The following is a 20536-nucleotide window of genomic DNA, read 5'->3' on the forward strand; positions in this document are numbered from 1 at the left end:
ACTCTCAGAGGCAATTATCCCATCTCTTTACAGGTTCTTGATAGCCGGCAGTGAAAAAGTCTTTTGTTTGCCGTTGCATCCAACAAGTAGCCTCTTCTACTACGGCATCATCATTTTCACAATGTCGGCCACCCAAATGACTTTTTAGGGTTCTGAACAGATGAAAATCACTGGGGAATAAGTCCAGACTATACAATGAATGTTCCAAGCATTACCAATGAAATGTTCATAACAGCTCCGGTATTTGTTGACATTTGCGACTTATTTATTGACTTAGCCGCGCACATGTATGTCACCAGTTTACAATTTGTAATTGGGTGTTAATTAATCTCCTAAATCTATGTCATTTATAGTCATTTAATGGAAATTATACTCTGATTCCTGCCCATTTTTAAGGGATTGTAATGCAGCCAAACTATCAGTTTCATCGACATTTCAATATTATCCAAGTTCAAATCATTACCTAATAGGAGAATTTCTTCCATAAAAGTATAAGTTTATACTGTTTATGCAGTCTTGATGGTTATTTCTTCAAGTATGGGGATATTCTCGTGAGTGACCTACCCTTTTACTGCCTGTTCAACTTTAATAAAGGTTGTTAGTAAACAGTGTATGTTGAGCTTCTACCATACACGCATTAACAATGTAGTCTCTCTTTGCTCAACAGGTTTAACACTTAAATTAAGATGTGGATTTCTGGTTTTTCACAAAACATGTTGCTATATTTTATTGCATCAATATTCCTGTAGTTAGAATGTGAGATAAAGGTTCTATGCTCGGTGACACCATATATTGGCGTTTTTGTTAGTTCACATTATTTCAATTCTAGCCAAATACTTTTTGTAATGAATTCAAAGATACATTTTTATAGTAGTAGAGTATACAATTTTGACAAATTTTCTTCTCATTGTGAAAGTTCCTTTGCCTAACACAACTTCTCCTTATGCCCCTGCTACTGTGAACAATTTGATCTAAAACACTTCCAAGATACGTAAACTGTTCTACAGGCTCTAGTTTTTGCCCCCCTATATTAATGTTTAACTTCGCCTTTCTCTTTCTAGAAAACTGCATAACCATTGTATTATTTACATGTATTCTCACCCCATATCTATTGTACATAATTTTCAATGCTCTCAGCAAAGTTTGCAACCCCTTGACTGATTGACAAAATAAAGCTTGATCATCAGCAAACATGACTGATTTAATGGATTCCCTGCCAACTTGCATTCCTATCTCCAGTTCTTCCCATGCCTCTTTAATCATTTCTGCCATACATTCGTTGAAGAGCATAGGTGATAATGGGCAACTCTACCTCACTCCTCCTCCTAGCACTGCCCATCCGGACTCTCCATCCTCTACTCGCACCTGAGCAGTTTGAGAAATGTACAGGTTTTGGATTAACCTCCTATCCCTTCAATCTATTCCTATTTTCTGCGTTATATTCAATATGATGATTTAGCAAAAGTTATCTGGTGTTAATGTTGATGACGTTCATGTTAGTAGTAATATCATTTCTTGATTATCACTCATTGACCCCTGCCATTTAGTCATTTTCATTACTACAATGAATTTCATTTTCAGTGTTGTGAACTTATGTCTTTTAAACCATTCATGAATTTTTACTACAGGAGCAAGTGCTCTTCACTTAGCGATTGCATACTCCAATAATGAGCTGGTCCGTGACCTTGTGGATGCTGGTGCAGATATTACTCAACGAGCTATTGGTTAGTTCAAGAATGTCACCTCATTCAAATTTGATACCTTAATTATCTTGATAAGCCATAAATGGTTCCCATTAATTTCTCTAACATCTAAACTGACTACTGCTTATTTTGAACCTAATATTTCACCTGCCATACTGGCCTGAATTAATACAGTGAAAGACTTGAGTTTAATTTTTTATAGTTAAATATGAATTTGGAAGCAAAATTCCATCTCATTCAGAAATTCATAGTCAATAATGAACTAGTTGTATCCAAGCACTAGAAATACAACAGTTTTTCATGTGCAATTGAATAAAAAATCTGATGTGCCCAGCTCATTACTTTCTCCGTGCAATACTTCTTTTTCTGACAAAGGATAAGGATATTGTTAGAAATATGTAGTAATTTATTGCGATACACAAGGATATTTAAAGTGAACAGGGTGTGGTGCTTAAATCTGGACAAGCACGCATTTCCTCGAATGAGATTTCCTCGTTGGGTTAGTAAAACCTTCCTCAGACTTCTCCAAAGCATTATAGTTAGCCACAATATCGTAAATAGTTGATCTGGGTTACCAGAAGAATCGAATTAATTCAAAATATAACGCCCAGTGCAAACACTTTCAATCATACGTAGCAGCTCTTTGATTGTACTCTGCACTTGTTCATAACATCTCGGCCATTTTGAGGTTATGACTGTTTATTAGATGCCTATAGCTTTCAAAAATGCCAATGGCGACATCCGAAATTTGTCCGGATTTAAGTGCTGCACCCTGTATGTGCCTCAGCAATGCAAAATGAAGAAATAGTCTTGAAACCATCATCTCTCACAGATATTTCTTAAACAATTAATTTATTAGAAGTCTCATTTCTTCCATGATGGATCGGAATTCAACAACCACCCTATTTAGGTGAATAAAATCCTCATTTGAAAGTTATTTTATTAATATTTCATGAGGTATGATAAACAGTGAACAGAATAATAATGCACAATGGAACTTTGCTTAATGAGCACCTCAAATAATAAACAAAAATGGAAAATTGACTTGCTCAACTGGTTACATTTTGCATAACAAATGATGAGGAGATAGGAAGTCTCTGATTGTGCAGCTGCTGCTTCTGTCTATGCTTAGCACTCATTCCACTAGAAACTTATTGTCACTTGTGACTAAATATTTGTCCAAACTTTAGTTTGGGCATATTATTCATCATTTTTGTGTGCAAATAGTGATAGCTCTTACAAAAATGTCATCAAAGGAGAAGCCGCAAGAAGACAGCTGTGGGAGAGTAAAAATTACCATAGACATGAAATATATAATCATTGAAATGCAAGAACAAGGTGTGAGCATGACTGATCTAGCAAGCAGATACAGTCAGTCTGCATTAACAATTTGGACTCTTCTGAAGAACAAGAACAAAATTAAAAAGATAGATACCTCAAAGGGAATGACAAGAATATTTTTGGAATTGTTATGTATTCTCAACAATGTTGAAAGGTTGCTCCTCATCTTGACAAACAAAAATCAATACCAGTGAGTGTCATTATTGGCCAGAATAATCATTTGCGAGAAGGCAAAAGTTATTTCCACTGATGTAAGATGATGTCAGGAACATCAACAGCCAAATTAGAAGTATTTAAGGGAAACTGTGTGTGATTCAAAAAGTTTAAGAGGATAACTGGCATGGAAAGTTTTGTTATGTTTAGGTGAAGCTGCAAGCTCTGGCGCAAAGGCTGAAAAGAATTTCATTGACGACTTCAGGAAGCTCTTAGATTGTGAGGGTTACCTGCCACAACAGGTTTTTAATTGTAACAAAATGGGTCTCTTCTGGAAAATGATGCCGATGTGAAGCTATGTAACAGTGGAGTAGAATGCATTGCCTGGTCATAAGCCAATTAAAGATAGTCTCACACTGCTATTTTGTGCCAATGCAAGCAGTGATTTTAAAATTATACTGATGCTTGTTTTACCATTCAGAGCCTATGAGCCTGCAATGACGTGTAAAGTCAAGAAGAGTAGGCTAAAGGTGATTTGATTTCTGCAAATCAAATTTGCATTCCAGGTTAGTTCATTCCACGATTGAAGGAATTATGAAGATGATTCACAATCTTAAACAAAGTGTATATAATTTTCATTGAATAAACCTTACAGATAATTTATAATTTTCCAGTGTAGAATCTATTATCGTATTTTACATTAATTTAAATGGGAAAACTTGTTTCACTTAACGAATGTATCACATCATTAATAAGATTCTGGAACAAATAATACTCATTAAGTGAGGTTCCACAGTATGATTCTTTTTCAATAAAATAGTTCAAGTCACTAGTTACTCAATTATTTCATGCATTAATGAGAAACATCAAATAATGCTTCTGGGAAATTTGCCTCCATTTTAATAGATTTGAGTCATAAAGATATGAGACAAGATTAACACTTGTAGAAAGAACAGACCACCCAAGTTGATTTTTGCTACTAGTCATTGAGATACACTTTTTTTTACTGCTAAATGCATTCTAAAATGAGCCTGCATCATATGGGCTTCATCAAAGAGTGAGTATATGGTTTTAACTTCAAGTTATAAGTGCAAGCCGATTCACCAGAGCAATAGTTGCTATTTAGTATTTTTTCTTGCATCAGGCATTGAAAATGGTTGCCTTGATTACAAATTTAATAATGTCACTGTATTGAGTCACTAGAAAGCAACATGATTTTAATATTTAATTGAAAGTACCTCCTAAAAAATTCCAAAATAAATTGTAAATGCATTCAATTTAGTGTGTTTAGTTACATCTCACATGTGCTGCTGCTGTGAAACTTAAAACATGTTGGGCTAATGGGGATGTTGCCCCTCTGCTAAAATATACATACATTCTATCTCTCATAATAAACGTGGACCTTCAGGCATTCAACCTGAAGTAGTATGAGAGTGTTGTAAAGGCATAGAAAAATGGTTGCTTTTGATAAAAATTTCAATAAAATCAAAATAATGACAGAAACTAAGAATTGCATAAAAATATAAATTGATGGTAAACTAATATTTAGAGATAATATTGTCCTACATTATTGCATTTAAAATTAAATTAATTTAAAATTTAAAAAAGTTCAAACATTGATGCATGCATTAAACTTTAGAGCATGGAAACAAGGCAGTTGAAAGGTATTTTCGCCCAGTGATGATGAATTTCTGGGATCCTATGATGAATAAAGGTTGATACTTGAGTAGTGGCTAACATTATAATGTAACAATTCTATTTTATTTGTATTAAATTTTGATCCTTTCTGCCTGATTCAAGCATTTTTCGTAAATTCTAATCTAAAAATCACTGTGCATCTCATGATCTAGGAAATGCAGTACTAAGATAAATCAAAAGAGGTAGATAATACCATTGATGACAAATTCAAGTTCTCATTATTCCTTTACATGCTACTCAATCATAACACAACCAAACCCCAAGTACAAGAGGATTCTAGAAAACTAAATACTGCTTAAAGAAAAGTCCAAATCATAGGTTTACTTGTACTCACTCATTATTGTATGAAATAGGCATGTATACATGAGTTCAAACTTGTTCATATAAGTATGCAAATGTATGTTCATATATATTAATAGACTGCAGGTTGGCATTTTGAAAGTGTTAAGAATGGGATAAGTTTACATTGTGATGCTACAGAAGGGGTTGAAAAAAGTTAATAATGGAAAAACAACTTATTCTTGGGCCATAAATAGTGATATTTCACTAAATATCCTTTGTTTTGATATTGCTGGAAAAATTTTATTCTCTTCCCAGTTATTCTGTAATTTTTTTACCATCAGGTAAAACTTGAATAGGAAAATATTTAAACATTTTGCTGTTTAATTATGAAATATGTCTTTCAATTGTATTATATATGCTTTGCAGACAATAGAAGTTCAAAATAAAGTGTATTTCCTTTATTTCACTTGCTTGTTTCCCATATTCTTTGCATTCATTCATAATTTTTGTGAAAACAGGTACATTTTTTCTTCCACGTGATCAGCAACGGGCTAGACCAGCACGCCACACAGATTATGAAGGACTTGCATATCTCGGAGAATTTCCTCTTGCATGGGCTGCATGCTGTGCAAATGAAAGTGTCTACAACCTTCTCATTGATGCAGGAGCTGATCCTGATGCTCAAGATTCTTTTGGAAATGTGATACTGCACATGGTAGTAGTTTGTGATAAACTGGTGAGTGTAATTTAAATGTATGTTCCATGAGTTTTTCAAGCATATTTAAGGATATTTTGTAAAGTGGCAACAGTTTAAAGGAGGTTATAATATAGTGCATCTCTACTTTACAATGAGGGCAAATTACAATAAATTTTATTTGCAATTAGCTCTGTGAAGGAGATCATGACTTACTTCATGATTGAACCCTTATGTTACAGTTGTGCACATCCTTGTAAATACGCACCCTGTGGAATTTGAGTGGTTCCATCATTATTTTTCATGACTTTCATGATGGTAAACAATGTTTATTGAATAGCTTCTGTATTTTATGCCGTAATTTATGAAATTGGGTTCCAAATGTATATCATTATCATGCAATGCATTTGACCTTATCTTGTTGATGTTTTATTGCTATTGTCTCTCAGATTCTTATACATGTAATAGTATGAGAATCTGCTGATTCCAGTGGGTACTGTTGCCCTCTAACAATGAAACTGTTTTGATTGGTCCATGCACATTAGACTTACCAGTAAGAATGCTGCATGGATGTTTATGAGATTAATCCAAAATTCAGTGGTGAATGAATAAGGCACTAATCTTTCCTTAAGAATTCTGCAACAAGAGAAAATTCAGTTAGTTGAATACATAGAAAGAAGAGAAGGTAGGGAAGAGTAGGGCTTACTTATTGCTTATATTGCTATCTTTCCTCTAAGTCTGCACTCTTCAAGTCCTTGGCTTGTTTAGGGCTACAGCCAGAGTTGAGGGATAGAAAAAGTTCTCAATAACAAGACAGGAGGTGCAAAGGCAGACAATATATTCAAAGTTACATTCACAAGAAGAAAACTTGCACTCCTCCAGTCATCACTCTCACATTCCTTTCCTAATCCATACCTATTTGATTTTCCATATGCAGGTGCACTCAAGTTTTCTATTCTGGATGGAGTCAGACGATGATAGACCATTTCATTTCAAATTCATCACAATATCTTTAATAAATTTCATTTCCTCAGTTAAAATAAAATTATGGCTATTAGTTGCAGTCCCAAAATAGTATCATTATGCTTTGGTTTTTATGAGTACAAATAAAAATTGTTTCTTATGCCACTTTGTGATGTTTATGGATTTCTGGCACTCCGATAAATACTTAAACATTAATTTTAGAACTCCTCCAGCAATACTTATCACTTATTCATTGAAAATATGACATTGCAACTGTACCAGTGATGACAGAAAATATGGAAGTGAGAAAAATTTCCCTTGGTATTGCTATTTACTTCATTGCTTCTTAGCATAGCTGATATCAGAAGCAGTTTGTAATGAAATTTTTATTGGAAAGTCTCTATATTTTATTGAAAATTCTGTATATATATATATGCATGATGCAAAGGTGTGAGTGAATTATCACAAATAAATGCTATTAGATATATTAATAAGTATCTGGGAAAATCCATTCAGGTAGGAAAATATGAGGTGTATTCCAATGTATAGACTCATAATTTTTTCAACAGGATATGTTTGGCTATGCGTTGAGGCATCCTAAACTTCCAGCTAGTAATGGCATTACTAATCATGCAGGTCTAACTCCACTCACATTAGCGTGCAAGTTGGGGCGAGCTGAAGTTTTCAGGTATGTAATCCTTTAAGTTTTACGAAACCTTCAAAAATATAGTTTTATTAATGGGCAGTGTTGATGGGAAAAGTGATTAAGGTGGTTAAAAAAAATAAGGCTGCCATTGTGATAGAGGTGCATTTTCTTCCATTAATATTTCCCTATGGTGCAGAAAGTGACCACGCATAGGAGGGTAAGTGACCATGGAATTTGTTATGTGCAGTAGTGGTCCGTATTCTAGTATGGCATAAATTTAGGCAGTCTCACGGGTGCTTTATTTGCCTCATGGGCATTCCCTTTCAGGATTTAAGAGATAAATAATGAAGTCTACTCTGATTTTTTTCAAACAGGTTCAGCATACACTTAGTTGCTGCAAACCTGCCTACTATTCTTTCACTATTTATTTTTTATAATAGTATTCAAGTTTCCTATTTTGGCCATGAAGTAGTCAAAGTATGTGTGATACCTTTAGAAAAAATTCAATGAAATGGCCTGCTTTTTGCTATTCTAAGGAAAAATAATTTCACTTAATTATTTAGGTAACCCACCAAATAATTGCATTATGTATATGAATTACAAACTAGAAGTAAGGGGAACATTATAAGTTTAACATTTGCTCCATTCTCAGTGAGGGTATGACATTGAAAGTCAGATAATATAAATTTCATATTAATCTTTTTAGATTCCCAGCATTTGAAAATATTCTAACATTACTTACTTTTTTATTGTGGTTTCTGTCTATAAAGGGAAATGTTGGAGTTATCAGCAAGAGAGTTTTGGAGATATTCTAATATTACATGTTCAGCATATCCTCTGAATGCCCTAGATACTCTTCTCCCTGATGGAAGAACAAGTAAGAAAATTCAATATAATTTCAGCAGTTAAGTGCAATAGTATTATAATGTTTCTGTAAAGTGTTGTCTCATGTTTTGTCAGGTATCATCATCATTACCTAGAAATTACTTAGTAAATATTTTAACTTTAACTCTTTAGAGAGTAAAGAGAGAATGCTTCAAAAAATATCATAGATTGGAAAATTTCAGAAAACAATGTCAATTTATAGCTTGATACTCAGCCTGAAATACAAATTTCAAATAAAGGCTTCCATTTTGAAAGACATTGAATTTTTTTCTGTTAGCAGTTCTCATTCTTGAGTTTGAGGGCATCTAAAAATTAAATTCTGAATGGGCTATTGGTATTGAGGCTGGAGAAATCCAAATGCTAAAGGTACAAGTATTCACTGATATAAGTATGCCCCTCTACTCACCAGATGCATACACTTGATTATTTTTGTTTGTTTATCGGGTAAAGTTTTGGTATAATACATTTAATGCCTTTTTACACCATAGCAAACCATTGCTAGTGTAGAAGTAGTAAAGGCAATGTTATTTTGGGTGATTATTTATGCCAGTAAACATGAAAGCTTTTACAAGTTTGTTTGGAGAGTTTCTCTTTTCACCATATGGCAATGTGAGAATTTTTTTCATTGGTTTAAATGAGGTAATTGGAGATTTTTTATAATTGCTCTTCAGGTTGAAATATGTACTGGTGGTTGTCAATCCTTTCTTTACTTGAGATAGCTTCTTCAGTACTTGTCTGATTACCTGACTAATTGGTTCAGGCCAGGCTATGTTGCTAAGTTAAGACAAATAATTCTCTTTGCAATTCATAGTTAAACATGACTAATTAATGAATGTGTTCAATATTAATAGCATTTCTAGCATCTGTCATAATTATAAGTGCTAATGTTTGTGAATACTGACCAAATAAATATAAATTTGTATGCTGCTTTTCAAATAAATTTGCTATTATTTCCAGATTGGAACTCTGCCCTATTCATTATTTTGAATGGTACTAAGGAAGAACACTTGGACATGCTAGATGGAGGTATCATTCAAAGGCTATTAGAAGAAAAATGGAAGACTTTTGCGAGGGTATGAATTTGATAATGTTTACTGTTGAATAATTTCAGTCAATTTATTTTCCCTTTAATAAGGAAAGAGCTTGATCATATGACTTTCAAGTCAATTGTACTTCACATTACAATAAAGAATACAGAATAATGTAAACATGAACATTTCAATTGGAACAGGTAATATTCTCTTGGAATTGCTTCAGAGTTTTTGTAAAAAATATAAAAGGTTGTTGTATTATAGAATGTAAGAGTACTACCAGAAGTTACAATTAGCTCAACGTCAATTACCATCTTAAATGGGGAAAAAATTGTATGAAGTGAGAACTGTAAAACATAACTTAAATTTTACATGGATAAACTTGTAGATAATGGTTAAACTTCTAATAGCCAGAATAAATCAAATAAAATATTTCCGCTAGTCTAATTATCCAATATCAACATTTTCTAGCATTATCAAAATGAAACAAACTCTGAACTAATAAATTACTTGAGGAAATTAAACATACAGGCTTGTAACATTTCATTTGCTCAGATTCTGTACATTGCTTGGCATTTTTGTCAACACTGACATCTAATACCACAGTTAGGTACTTCTTACCTGCCATAACTAAAGATTAGAGATATACAGACATTCAGTTTTATGTGAAAAGATAAATATTAGCCCCAAAGGGGATGATGATATTTTTTCTAAATGCACAATAATCCCCTGCATTCATAGCATTTCAGCGATACATTATTCAATGATTGTTTCAACAGGAAGGAGGTTGTAGAACAGTAGTGTTTTGTGTCTTTCATATTAATAATGTGGGAATTATTTTTTATAAAAATAGAAATTTCTCCTCTTTAGGCTAAGGTCCAGACATCCATGTATGCATTTCCCTGGTCCAAGTTAGTCGGCCATCAGATTATATCAATTTTTTATCTCTCACCGATGTCTTTTGCCGTAATTTGCAGATTCCATGTAGGCTTCCGCGGAGATTATTGATGTAGGAAGTGGTTCTTTCGGGTTTTCTTCCGCGTGTATCCATTTTTCGGACGATATTTCGCCAACGTTCCAGTTGGCTTCCTCAGGTCCACTGAAGTGCCGATGCAGGTTTTGGTCCAATATATATACCCTCCGTTTGGCGCCTATTTTTAGGAGGTGTGCTCTGATTCGTTGAAATCCTTGAGGACACGTTTCCACGCGCTGGCAAGGGGGTAGCCGTCCTCGCGGTTGAAATTTCTGGGCGTTTTTGCAATTTCAATTGCCTCTCTGATGATCCTTGGGTAGTAGCGGCCTTCTTTATTCAATAAAGTGGCGTTGTCAAACTCAATATTATGTGTCGGTCCACTCCAATGATGTTCAGCCACCGCTGACTGCTGGAACTGTCTATTTTTTACGGCCCTTCTGTGTTCTTGGACTCGGCATTTCAGCGCTCTTGATGTTTGGCCGATGTAGGAGTTGCCGCAGCTGCATTTGATTTGGTAGATTCCTCCAGAGATGTCTTTTGGGAGGCGGTCTTTCGCGTTGACGAGGATATTGGCCACTTTGGTTACGCATTTGAAAGTTACGCATTTTGACAGTTCCAGCAGTCAGCGGTGGCTGAACATCATTGGAGTGGACCGACACATAATATTGAGTTTGACAACGCCACTTTATTGAATAAAGAAGGCCGCTACTACCCAAGGATCATCAGAGAGGCAATTGAAATTGCAAAAACGCCCAGAAATTTCAACCGCGAGGACGGCTACCCCCTTGCCAGCGCGTGGAAACGTGTCCTCAAGGATTTCAACGAATCAGAGCACACCTCCTAAAAATAGGCGCCAAACGGAGGGTATATATATTGGACCAAAACCTGCATCGGCACTTCAGTGGACCTGAGGAAGCCAACTGGAACGTTGGCGAAATATCGTCCGAAAAATGGATACACGCGGAAGAAAACCCGAAAGAACCACTTCCTACATTAATTTGCAGATTACTTATTCTGCTGATACATCTGGTTATAATCACCTTATCCAGGTGCTGATCTCTGCCACTGAAATAATTTATAAACCTCACATTATGTGATATTCAAAATTTTATTTTGCATCCATTTATCAGCCACCATGGCTCCATGATCTGACTGAAATAGCTAGGCTCAGTAGAAAACAAATGAGATGTGACTACACAGGTACCTGAATATTATAAAAGCTAAGATGGTGGAAAATTTGCTTTTAACCATTAAATATTGATGGCCTGAAATGATTGTCAAATTTACCCAGATTTTAATTCACAGGCAATGTAAAATGATCATTGTGGGCTCATTAAGCATGGACTCTCTGTTACCAAATTTCTTAAGGCATAATTATAGGGCAATAAAGTCTACCGTGATGAGTATCGTATTTTCGTTATATCATGATTCTCATTTTATGCCATACTCATTATATCATAATTCCACACTCTATGTGTAACTGAATGACAGTCATGCAATTTTTCAATCATTAGCACTCATATATTCCCAAGTAAATAGGTTCTTTGTGAGCAGAAAGACATTCAGAATTGCAAAAGTCATACTATTCCTGCCTGTCATCAAGACACTTGTTTTACTTACAGAGACAGTTTTTGAAGAGGCTCGCTATTTTGTTCCTTCATCTTTTGACCCTGAGTACGGCTCTTTACTTGAGGCCAACTGATCAAAATGCTCCACTTCTAGGTATGAATTGTAGTATTTTATACCTCCATAATCCATGAATTTTATGCAATTACATAGAAAATAACTTTATTTATATGTGTATGTTGTCAACCTTAGTACTGCTGTGTCATAATTGCATTCCACTTTCATAATATGTTACTGTTATCAAATATCTATGGCCAAGTTATATTTTTAAGGAGGAACAGACTGGCAGGATATTCTACGCTATTGTTTTGAAATTGGAACAGTTGCTGGCGTGCTATCATATGTGCTGTTTCAACAAGGTGGAGAAATAAAAAACCAGGGCCTTATATCTTTTCTCAAGCAGCAGGTAAAACCTCTCATGCTCTATCTGTATAAAGTAGATGATTATAATTATGCACAACACTAAACTATGCTTCACGAAAAGTACACCAAGGCAAATTAGGATAATTTTTGTATCAATTGTTTATTCACCTATTTTGACAAAAATGTCTTCCATTGTTATCATGAAAAATTTTCCATTTTTATTTAAATTTATTCTAATAATAAGCCAATTCAAATCTAAAAAATAATGTTAATTATATAATTTTCATGAGAATTTTACAGTTTAGGGAGCTGCATACAGATTGTATAAAACATTTTCACATAGCTCACACCTCAGCCCTTAAAATTAATGACATAATAAATAAATATGAAAAAAATTGTGTTCATACATATGGCTACTGGAGTGCTCTAGTGCCAACTATTAAAATTGGAAATCTACATTGGTCAGAATCATCTTTTTATGATATACTATTCATGCTGCAGCAGCAGTTTTGGGATCTTTGGAAATTTAATTAAATTTTCTTCCAATTTTCAAATGAAATACTATTTTATCTCTGAAATTAAAAATATAGATTGATAGATTTATTCATGATATAACAATGCATAGTTTTATGGGCTTTGTTAAAAATTCAATCAAATTTAGAGGTGCATTAGATATATATATACACAAATTCATATGCATATGGATGGACTTAATTGCATAATAATGGGTATCAAATATTTTAAAAACAGATTTCCCTCCATTGGCTCCTTCTGTGTATTCTTGGACACTGTAAAAAACATTATTTACAAAGAAGTCTTTTAAGATTTTTTTGAATTTATTTTCTTGGGGAACGATTTGTTTGAGCTCTTCAGGAAGTGGATGAAAGAGCAGTTTTCCTGAAACTTCTGGGGTTTTTTGTAGTATTGCTACTCAGCAATGGCCATCATAAAGATCATCCTTACCTCTGGCGTCATACTTGTGAACATCCCTATTTCCGACCAGAGAAGGGGTTTTGGTGCAGGCATATAGAATTACATTATGCATATATATACAGGGAATAGTCATGATTTTGTGACATTTGTAATTCTCCCTGCAGGATTTTCTTGCATTTAGATATGACTGAGAGTAGATTTTTAATTGAATTAATTTATAAATATTTCAGGAATTATTTTGATAATATTCATTGTGTCTTACTCAACAAAGGGCAGCATCATATTGAAAATGTGCATTTACCTAATTGCATGAAAAATTTGAACCTTAAAACTTGATTCTTATGGGAACAATAAAACATTTCCTATGTTACAAATATTTTTATACAATTTTTGTGGTGCCATAACTCCATAACTATGGAAAGTGCAGTGATAGTTTCATATAAAGGAATAACATTTTGATTGCTCTTTAACTATTATTATGCTTTGCCCAATTAAGTTATACATTTTTCTTTTTCCATAGACTCATGCCCCAGCAAAAGCTATTTTTTTATTGTCAAATATCTTAATATTGGCATGCATACCATTTCGCTTGGCAAATGATAAACGCACTGAAGAAGCTATACTGCTATTTGCTGTCCCTGGATCCTGGTTTCTCCTCATGTTTTTTGCTGGGTGAGTTCTAAGGTGTTGTTGCTGCAAAAAAAATATTTTCTTAAATTAGGTGTCTATCGTTGGTTTTCCATTCCTACCAATTTTTTAATTCTATGATTTCGCTTGTGGCCATACTTTTATGACCAAATATGGTCAATTATTACATTTTTTATAGTTATTACTACCTTGTATGCATGATCTGTTCATCCAGGAACGGAGTTGCATAGCAATCCAACCTAAAGTTATTATCAGATTTAAATGGGTTTCACCTGTATTCAACTCGCAACTGTAAAAATTGACTGTACTCTTTTTTTATTGGAGTACCTAGAAATAAAAAAATGTTTCTTCATATAGATTAATGAAAAGCGTGAGTTCTCTTGACTATCAGTTGTAAACATTAAATTTTGTAATTCTGATAGGGATTATATCAAAGGTTGTGACCCTCATTGATGAGACTAATAGAATATTTAACATTTCATTGCTTTTAATTAAACCTTTCTTGTTTCCTTACAGGGCAGTGAGATTAACTGGTCCATTTGTGACTATGGTTTATAGTATGATCACTGGTGACATGCTTACATTTGGCATCATTTATTCTGTGATGCTATTTGGTTTTTCGCAGTCATTCTTTTTCTTATATAAGGGGTCACCAGCAGCAAAAACTTCCCTCTATGGTTCCTACCCATCAACTTGGATGGCACTTTTCCAAATTACTCTTGGTGATTATAATGTAAGAGCTAAGTTTTGAATAATAATAATCTTTGTGTTCAAATGTAGATTTAGGAACATGAAATAGACCAAATTTATTTTCATCATGGTTCTATTTCATTCCCAACTAATACCAAAGCACAAGGAAGTTTGAATTCCAGTATCACTTATAATTAATTGCATATATGTGTATACACAAGTAATGCAATTAAGAATGAAAACTGGCCATGTATTAGATTAATTTCCTGGTTAAGATTAACCACCAGCCCATCTAGATTTTGACCTTTGCCCTCATTCAATTTATCCTTACTCTTGATAGGTATTAATGGAAAATATGAATTAATCATAATATAGATAGAAGGTAGCTTTTTTAAAAAATGTGTAAATGATGAGAAACATGCTTGAGGTTTTCCTCTGGCAGCATATTATTACTAGTTTCAGCTTATTACATGATTTTCAAATTAATATACCAAAGAGGAAGTAGCTACAGAAATGGCCACATAAGCTGTGTATGTGCTTACAAGGCCTATGTAGGTAGCTACACAGTTTGTGTAGGAGGCTACAATTTGTGTAGCCTCATGTACAGCTATGTAGTAACTCACAACCGCCTACACAATGTGTGCTAATTTTAATTGCCTGCAGAAAATCATCTTAAGATAAAAAGTTTTGAATTTATCATTTGGCATTACTGTATAAACTGCAGGGATGGTGAGAAGGGATAGGAAGATGAGTACACTGTTGAACTGGCCTGAAGCCAGAATTTTGTGTACTGTTGAGTGTTAGTGTTTTATCAATAAATTCGTCGTTCTGATTGGATGCCTTTGAGTGCCAGGAAGCTAACCTTTGATTAATTTCTTTAATTCACATCGTAAAGCCTGAACTTTATCAACATGAAGTTGATCTTAAAAATGTGAATCTTAAAAAAAATAAACATAGAATGTAAATAATGCACAGTATTCTTACTTACCAAAAGTATTTAAACATCTTGCATGCTACAATAGAAGCAGTTTCATAATTATATAAGCCAAAATTTAAAATATTTTTTCCTTTATTTCAGTATGCTGAGTTAAGTTATACAACCTATCCAACATTGTCCAAAACTGTCTTTACAGTATTCATGGTGCTAGTGCCTATTCTATTGCTTAATATGTTGATTGCTATGATGGGAAATACTTATGCTCATGTGATAGAGCAGAGTGAAAAAGAATGGATGAAACAGGTGAGTGAATAGCTATTTTTTCGACCAGAGGTATTATAGGTCTTTTCAGGATGTCCATTTGAAAAGATGGATAAGAGTATACCGTCGTCCACCCAGAATTTTCAATGTGTGAACAAGGTTGGGGCATTGGGAAAGAGGTAGAGGAAGAGGAATATTTGATGAACACCAAAGTGCCTACTGGAGATTCTATTGGTACTTGCTACATATGAAAAAAATGCTAGTGAAGTCTTCCATAAGTTGCACTTTTTACATTAATAGGTTCTGTTTTATCAAAGCTGTACATATGGTATTATAAAAGTTTGGCAGTTTCTAGAAATATGTGAATGCATTATGAAAAATATCATTGCTATGTTTAGAAATTTAAAATATATTTGTTCCAGAATATTTTTTCCTGGGGCTAATTTCCTCCCTCAATCACTAAAACAGCTCTTGCTCTAATGAAAACTAATCATATTATGGAAACAATCGAGATATTAAGCCAAAATCAATCAAAAATTTTAATTACAACTACAAGATAGTTCCAAAGCTATGTACCATAAACTATCTCATTTTATGAATACTGTAGGCTCTCCAGAACAAAGTAATTCTACTCCTGCATGCATTATTTTTTATAACTCATAGTGGACCTCTAAAGTCAAAGACTTTCTCTCAAGACACAAACCTAACTTGCCATTTTAACATGGTTGACTGGGAATACCTGCTCAGTGCCTTGAATACCATAAGTATAAGATGATGGATTTATTTGGAAATTGGCCACTTCATGCAATGGCTCCCAATTCCTAGTTAGAGTAGAAGATTGCTTCTCAGCGCCTATCCTAGACAATGGAGCATTTTTTCAGGGAAGATCTCTCTTAGGTCACATCTACTTTCTTGCCTCCTGACTGTTATTAAAACTCCTTAAAAACACTATTAGCAGCATCCTAATGGTGAACTCATCAGGAAAGACACAAGTTGTAGGTGCTTACACAGATGATCTGAGCATGTTTGTCTACAAAATGAATATTTCCATAAGAGCACCCTTTTCAAAGATTTTTTTCAAAGATCAAGACCTAATACAACTTTAAGAGCAAATTTCACCTTATGACATGTGTGGATAGTGAAATAAAAGCATGAAGGCACACCCAAAAGCCTTATGGGCTAAGACCATTGAGCCAATCATTTGTTCTCTGGGTCAACTGCTGACTTATATCCTTTTCCTAGAGTTGCTTGTAATCACTGAGAACAACACCAAATAAATTGTTGCAATCAATCAGCGAATAACTTATTTTAGGGTAATGCTTACCACGAAATTTCTTACATTCTCACTGCTTCATTTAAAATTGGTTGAAATTTATGATTTATTACAGTGGGCTAAGATTGTAGTAACATTGGAGAGGGCAGTTAATCAAGCTGATGCTCATCATTACTTGCAAGAATACAGCATTAAGTTAGGCCCAGGAAGTGGAGATGACCCTAATGCAACTGAGCAGCGAGGAGTAATGGTGATTAAAAGCAAAAGTAAAACAAGAGCTAAACAACGCAAAGGAGCTGTGTGCAACTGGAAGGTAATAAAAAAGTTTGATAAGTTTAAGTCAAGTCAATCCATGGAATCTGTACCAATATACTCCCTTCCTTGGAATTAGTCTCTTATTTATTAAAAATTGATAGTGATTTTCACTATTTCAAAAGAAATGTCTGAGGTGCACATTTTAGGTGTGTGTGTGCATATCCACTCCCGCATTCTATTCTTCTCCACACCCACTTTACAAAAGCCTCCAATCTACGTCTATCATCCTGTTTCAGTGACCATGTTTCCACGCCCTACATAATTATGGTCCATATCAAAATTTTAACCAGCCTTTTGTTAACATCCTTACTCAAATGTCCCTGTCTTCAATTTGCTCCTTGTGAAATCCTCTTTGCCTAGTGCAAGATTCGTAAACTGTTCTACCTGCTCTAGGTTTTGCCCTCCTATTTTAATGTTGAGCTTAGCCTTTTTTTTCTGGAAAATTGCATAACATTTATTTTATTTATATTGATTCTCATCTCATACCTGTTGCATTGAATTACCACTTCACTCAGCAATGCTTGCAACCCTTTGGTTGACTGATAAACTAAAGCTTGATCATCAGCAAACCTAACTGATTTCACGAATTCCCCAACTATTTGTAGTCCTACCTCCAGTTCTTCCCATGCCTCTTTAATCATTTCCTCCACATATAGGTTGAACAGCAACGGTGATAATGGGCAACCCTACCTTACACCTCTTCCTAACACTGCCCATCCGGACTCACTGTTCTCCACTCGCACCCTTGCAGTCTAAGACATGCACAGGTTGTGGATTAGCCTCCTGTCCCTCCAATCTATTCCTATTTTCTGCTATATACTAATTAGTTTTTCCCTATTCACTCTATCAAATGCTTTTTCAAAATCTACGAAACAGGCAAATACTTCCAGATTGTATTCTATATTATTCTCAATTAGTGATCTCATTACTGCAATGGCATCACCTGTACCTCTCACCTTCCTAAACCCAAACTGATCATCCCTAAGTATACATTTTCTCTACTCTCAATCATTTTGTTGATGATCCTAAGAGCAACTTTAGCTGCGTGGGATATCAAACTTATTGTCCTGAAGTCCTCACATGATGTAGCCTTTACCTTTTTCGGAATAGGAACTAACACTGATCTCACAAAGTCTTCTGGCCAGATTCCTTCCTCATAAATACTACGGATCAGCCCATATAGCCTCTTCCTCCCACATTTTCCTAAGTATTTTAAAAGTTCCGCGGGAATGTTATCCACCTCCACGGCCTTATTTAGTTTCAGCTCCCTAAATGCCCTTTCTATCTCATCGTCGAGTATGCCTAGACCTAAGCTATCTTCCTCTACGTCATTTTCCTCTTCTATGTCTAACATTGTTGGTCTAAGTTCTTTACATAAGTTCTTCTATATATTCCTTCCAACTCTCTTGGATCTTTTCTGTGTCAACCATTATCTTACCCGCCTTATCTCTAACTGTTAGCATAGATCTTCCCTTCTTACTTCCTGATAAAGATTTAACCTTGCTGTAGAGCGCATCAATTTCACCCTTCCTCTGCAAACTTTCCATATCTTCGCACTGCATCTTCTACCATGCTTCTTTTGCTTTATTTGTTGCCCGCCTCAATTTATTATTTGACTCTTTGTGTCTCATTTTGCTGAACTCTGTGTTTACATTCTTCCATGTTCTTCTCTCATCCATCTTTGCAATCATCTCATCTGTGATCCATGATTTCCTAGTCCTTTTCGCGTTCACGGTTTAAATAGTGTCTTTTGTGGATTTCATTAACCCTTTCTTGATACTTTCCCATTATTCTTCGATAGTATTCAGCTCTTTACCATCCTCCTTCATTTTCTCTACAGCCTGCTGGTGCTCTTTCCTTGTCAATCCATTTAATGCTTGCAGATTCCGTTTTCTAACCCACCGCCCCTGCCTTATCTTTTTGAAATGGACGCTATAGTTCATAACAACTAAATTGTGGTCAGAGTCCGCATCCGCTCCCAGGAAGCTGTGGGAATATATCACACTGCTCCTAAACCTTTGTCTAACCAGAAAATTGATCTAGCTAATACTTTTCTGAGTCACCTAGCATTTTCCATGTATACCTGTGCCTTTTGTGGTTTCTAAACCAAGTGTTGGTGATGACTAACCCCTGTCTCCTGTAGAATTCAACTGCTTTCTCCCCGTGATCATTCCTCGTGCCTAAACCGTAGTCCCCCACCTCATCACCATCTCTTCCTTTGCCTGCTGTTGCATTCCAGTCAACCATCACTATCAAATATTTAATTGCAGGAACGCATGATTATGTCCTCTTAACTGATTGCATATCCTATTGACTTCTTCCTCCTTATGGTTACTCGAGGGCATGTATACCTGAACAATGACAAAATTCGTTGGCTCTGCTTTTATCTCTACTATTAGTATACTATGCATTGCTTGTTCTATGTTTACTATGCTTCTTCCTACCTCTTTATTCAATATTATGGCAACCCCTTGTTGGCTCTCGTCCCTGCCACAGTATATTGTTCTATAACTATCACTCCAGTAATCCCCACTATCCTTCCATCTCACCTCGCATAGACCTAAAATATCTATATTTCCTCTTTCCAACTCTCACTTAATATTCTCTAATTTTCCTGTCCTCAACATTTTCTTAACATTCCAAGTTCCTATTATAACTAAATTGGTCTTCCTTCTACGTCTTATGTCCTGCTGTGGTCGGTTTTCTTTTGCAAGGGTTTCATGAGATGATGACTGTGGAATCCTTACCTCTCCCACTGCCAGGCACAACACACGGCTAATTGGGCCAAGTCCCGTAGTTGCCAGGAGTCATATTCTCTATATTGTCCATCATTATATTCTTGGGAATAATATAAATCCTTTGTGCACCTTTGCTGATTATTTATATTTTTTTTGAAGAGAGTGGGAAAGGTGACCATCAATGAACTTCGTAAGAGAGGAATGACTGGGGAGCAGCTTAGAAGGATCATGTGGGGGAGAGCATCTATCTCGACGCCCACTCATGCCAATCTTATATCTGCCGCACTTGGGTAAGCTTGGTGCTTTGTTTCCATAAATTGTAGCGATGTAATTAGGCATGATACAAGTTTACTATAAACATATAAAGCTGTAATGCCTAATGG

At 34.9% G+C, this 20536-nt stretch overlaps 1 protein-coding gene across 1 annotated transcript in view; it reads left to right on the forward strand.

Moving 5' to 3' along the window:
* The window catches only part of iav (transient receptor potential cation channel subfamily V iav), a 38544-nt gene that overhangs the window by 4718 nt on the left and 13290 nt on the right, over positions 1 to 20536 (forward strand). Inside the window, exons 4-16 of the mRNA XM_071587242.1 lie at positions 1629 to 1724; positions 5696 to 5913; positions 7404 to 7522; positions 8251 to 8357; positions 9323 to 9438; positions 11992 to 12091; positions 12277 to 12401; positions 13812 to 13963; positions 14118 to 14146; positions 14449 to 14672; positions 15708 to 15869; positions 17216 to 17413; positions 20313 to 20443. Coding sequence (XP_071443343.1) covers positions 1629 to 1724; positions 5696 to 5913; positions 7404 to 7522; positions 8251 to 8357; positions 9323 to 9438; positions 11992 to 12091; positions 12277 to 12401; positions 13812 to 13963; positions 14118 to 14146; positions 14449 to 14672; positions 15708 to 15869; positions 17216 to 17413; positions 20313 to 20443 — 1777 coding nt within the window. The remainder of the gene's footprint in view (positions 1 to 1628; positions 1725 to 5695; positions 5914 to 7403; positions 7523 to 8250; positions 8358 to 9322; positions 9439 to 11991; positions 12092 to 12276; positions 12402 to 13811; positions 13964 to 14117; positions 14147 to 14448; positions 14673 to 15707; positions 15870 to 17215; positions 17414 to 20312; positions 20444 to 20536) is intronic.

This window comes from Hetaerina americana, unplaced genomic scaffold, assembly GCF_022747635.1.
Source record: "Hetaerina americana unplaced genomic scaffold, ioHetAmer1.1.p SCAF_3, whole genome shotgun sequence".
NCBI classification, from domain to species: Eukaryota; Metazoa; Arthropoda; class Insecta; order Odonata; family Calopterygidae; genus Hetaerina; species Hetaerina americana.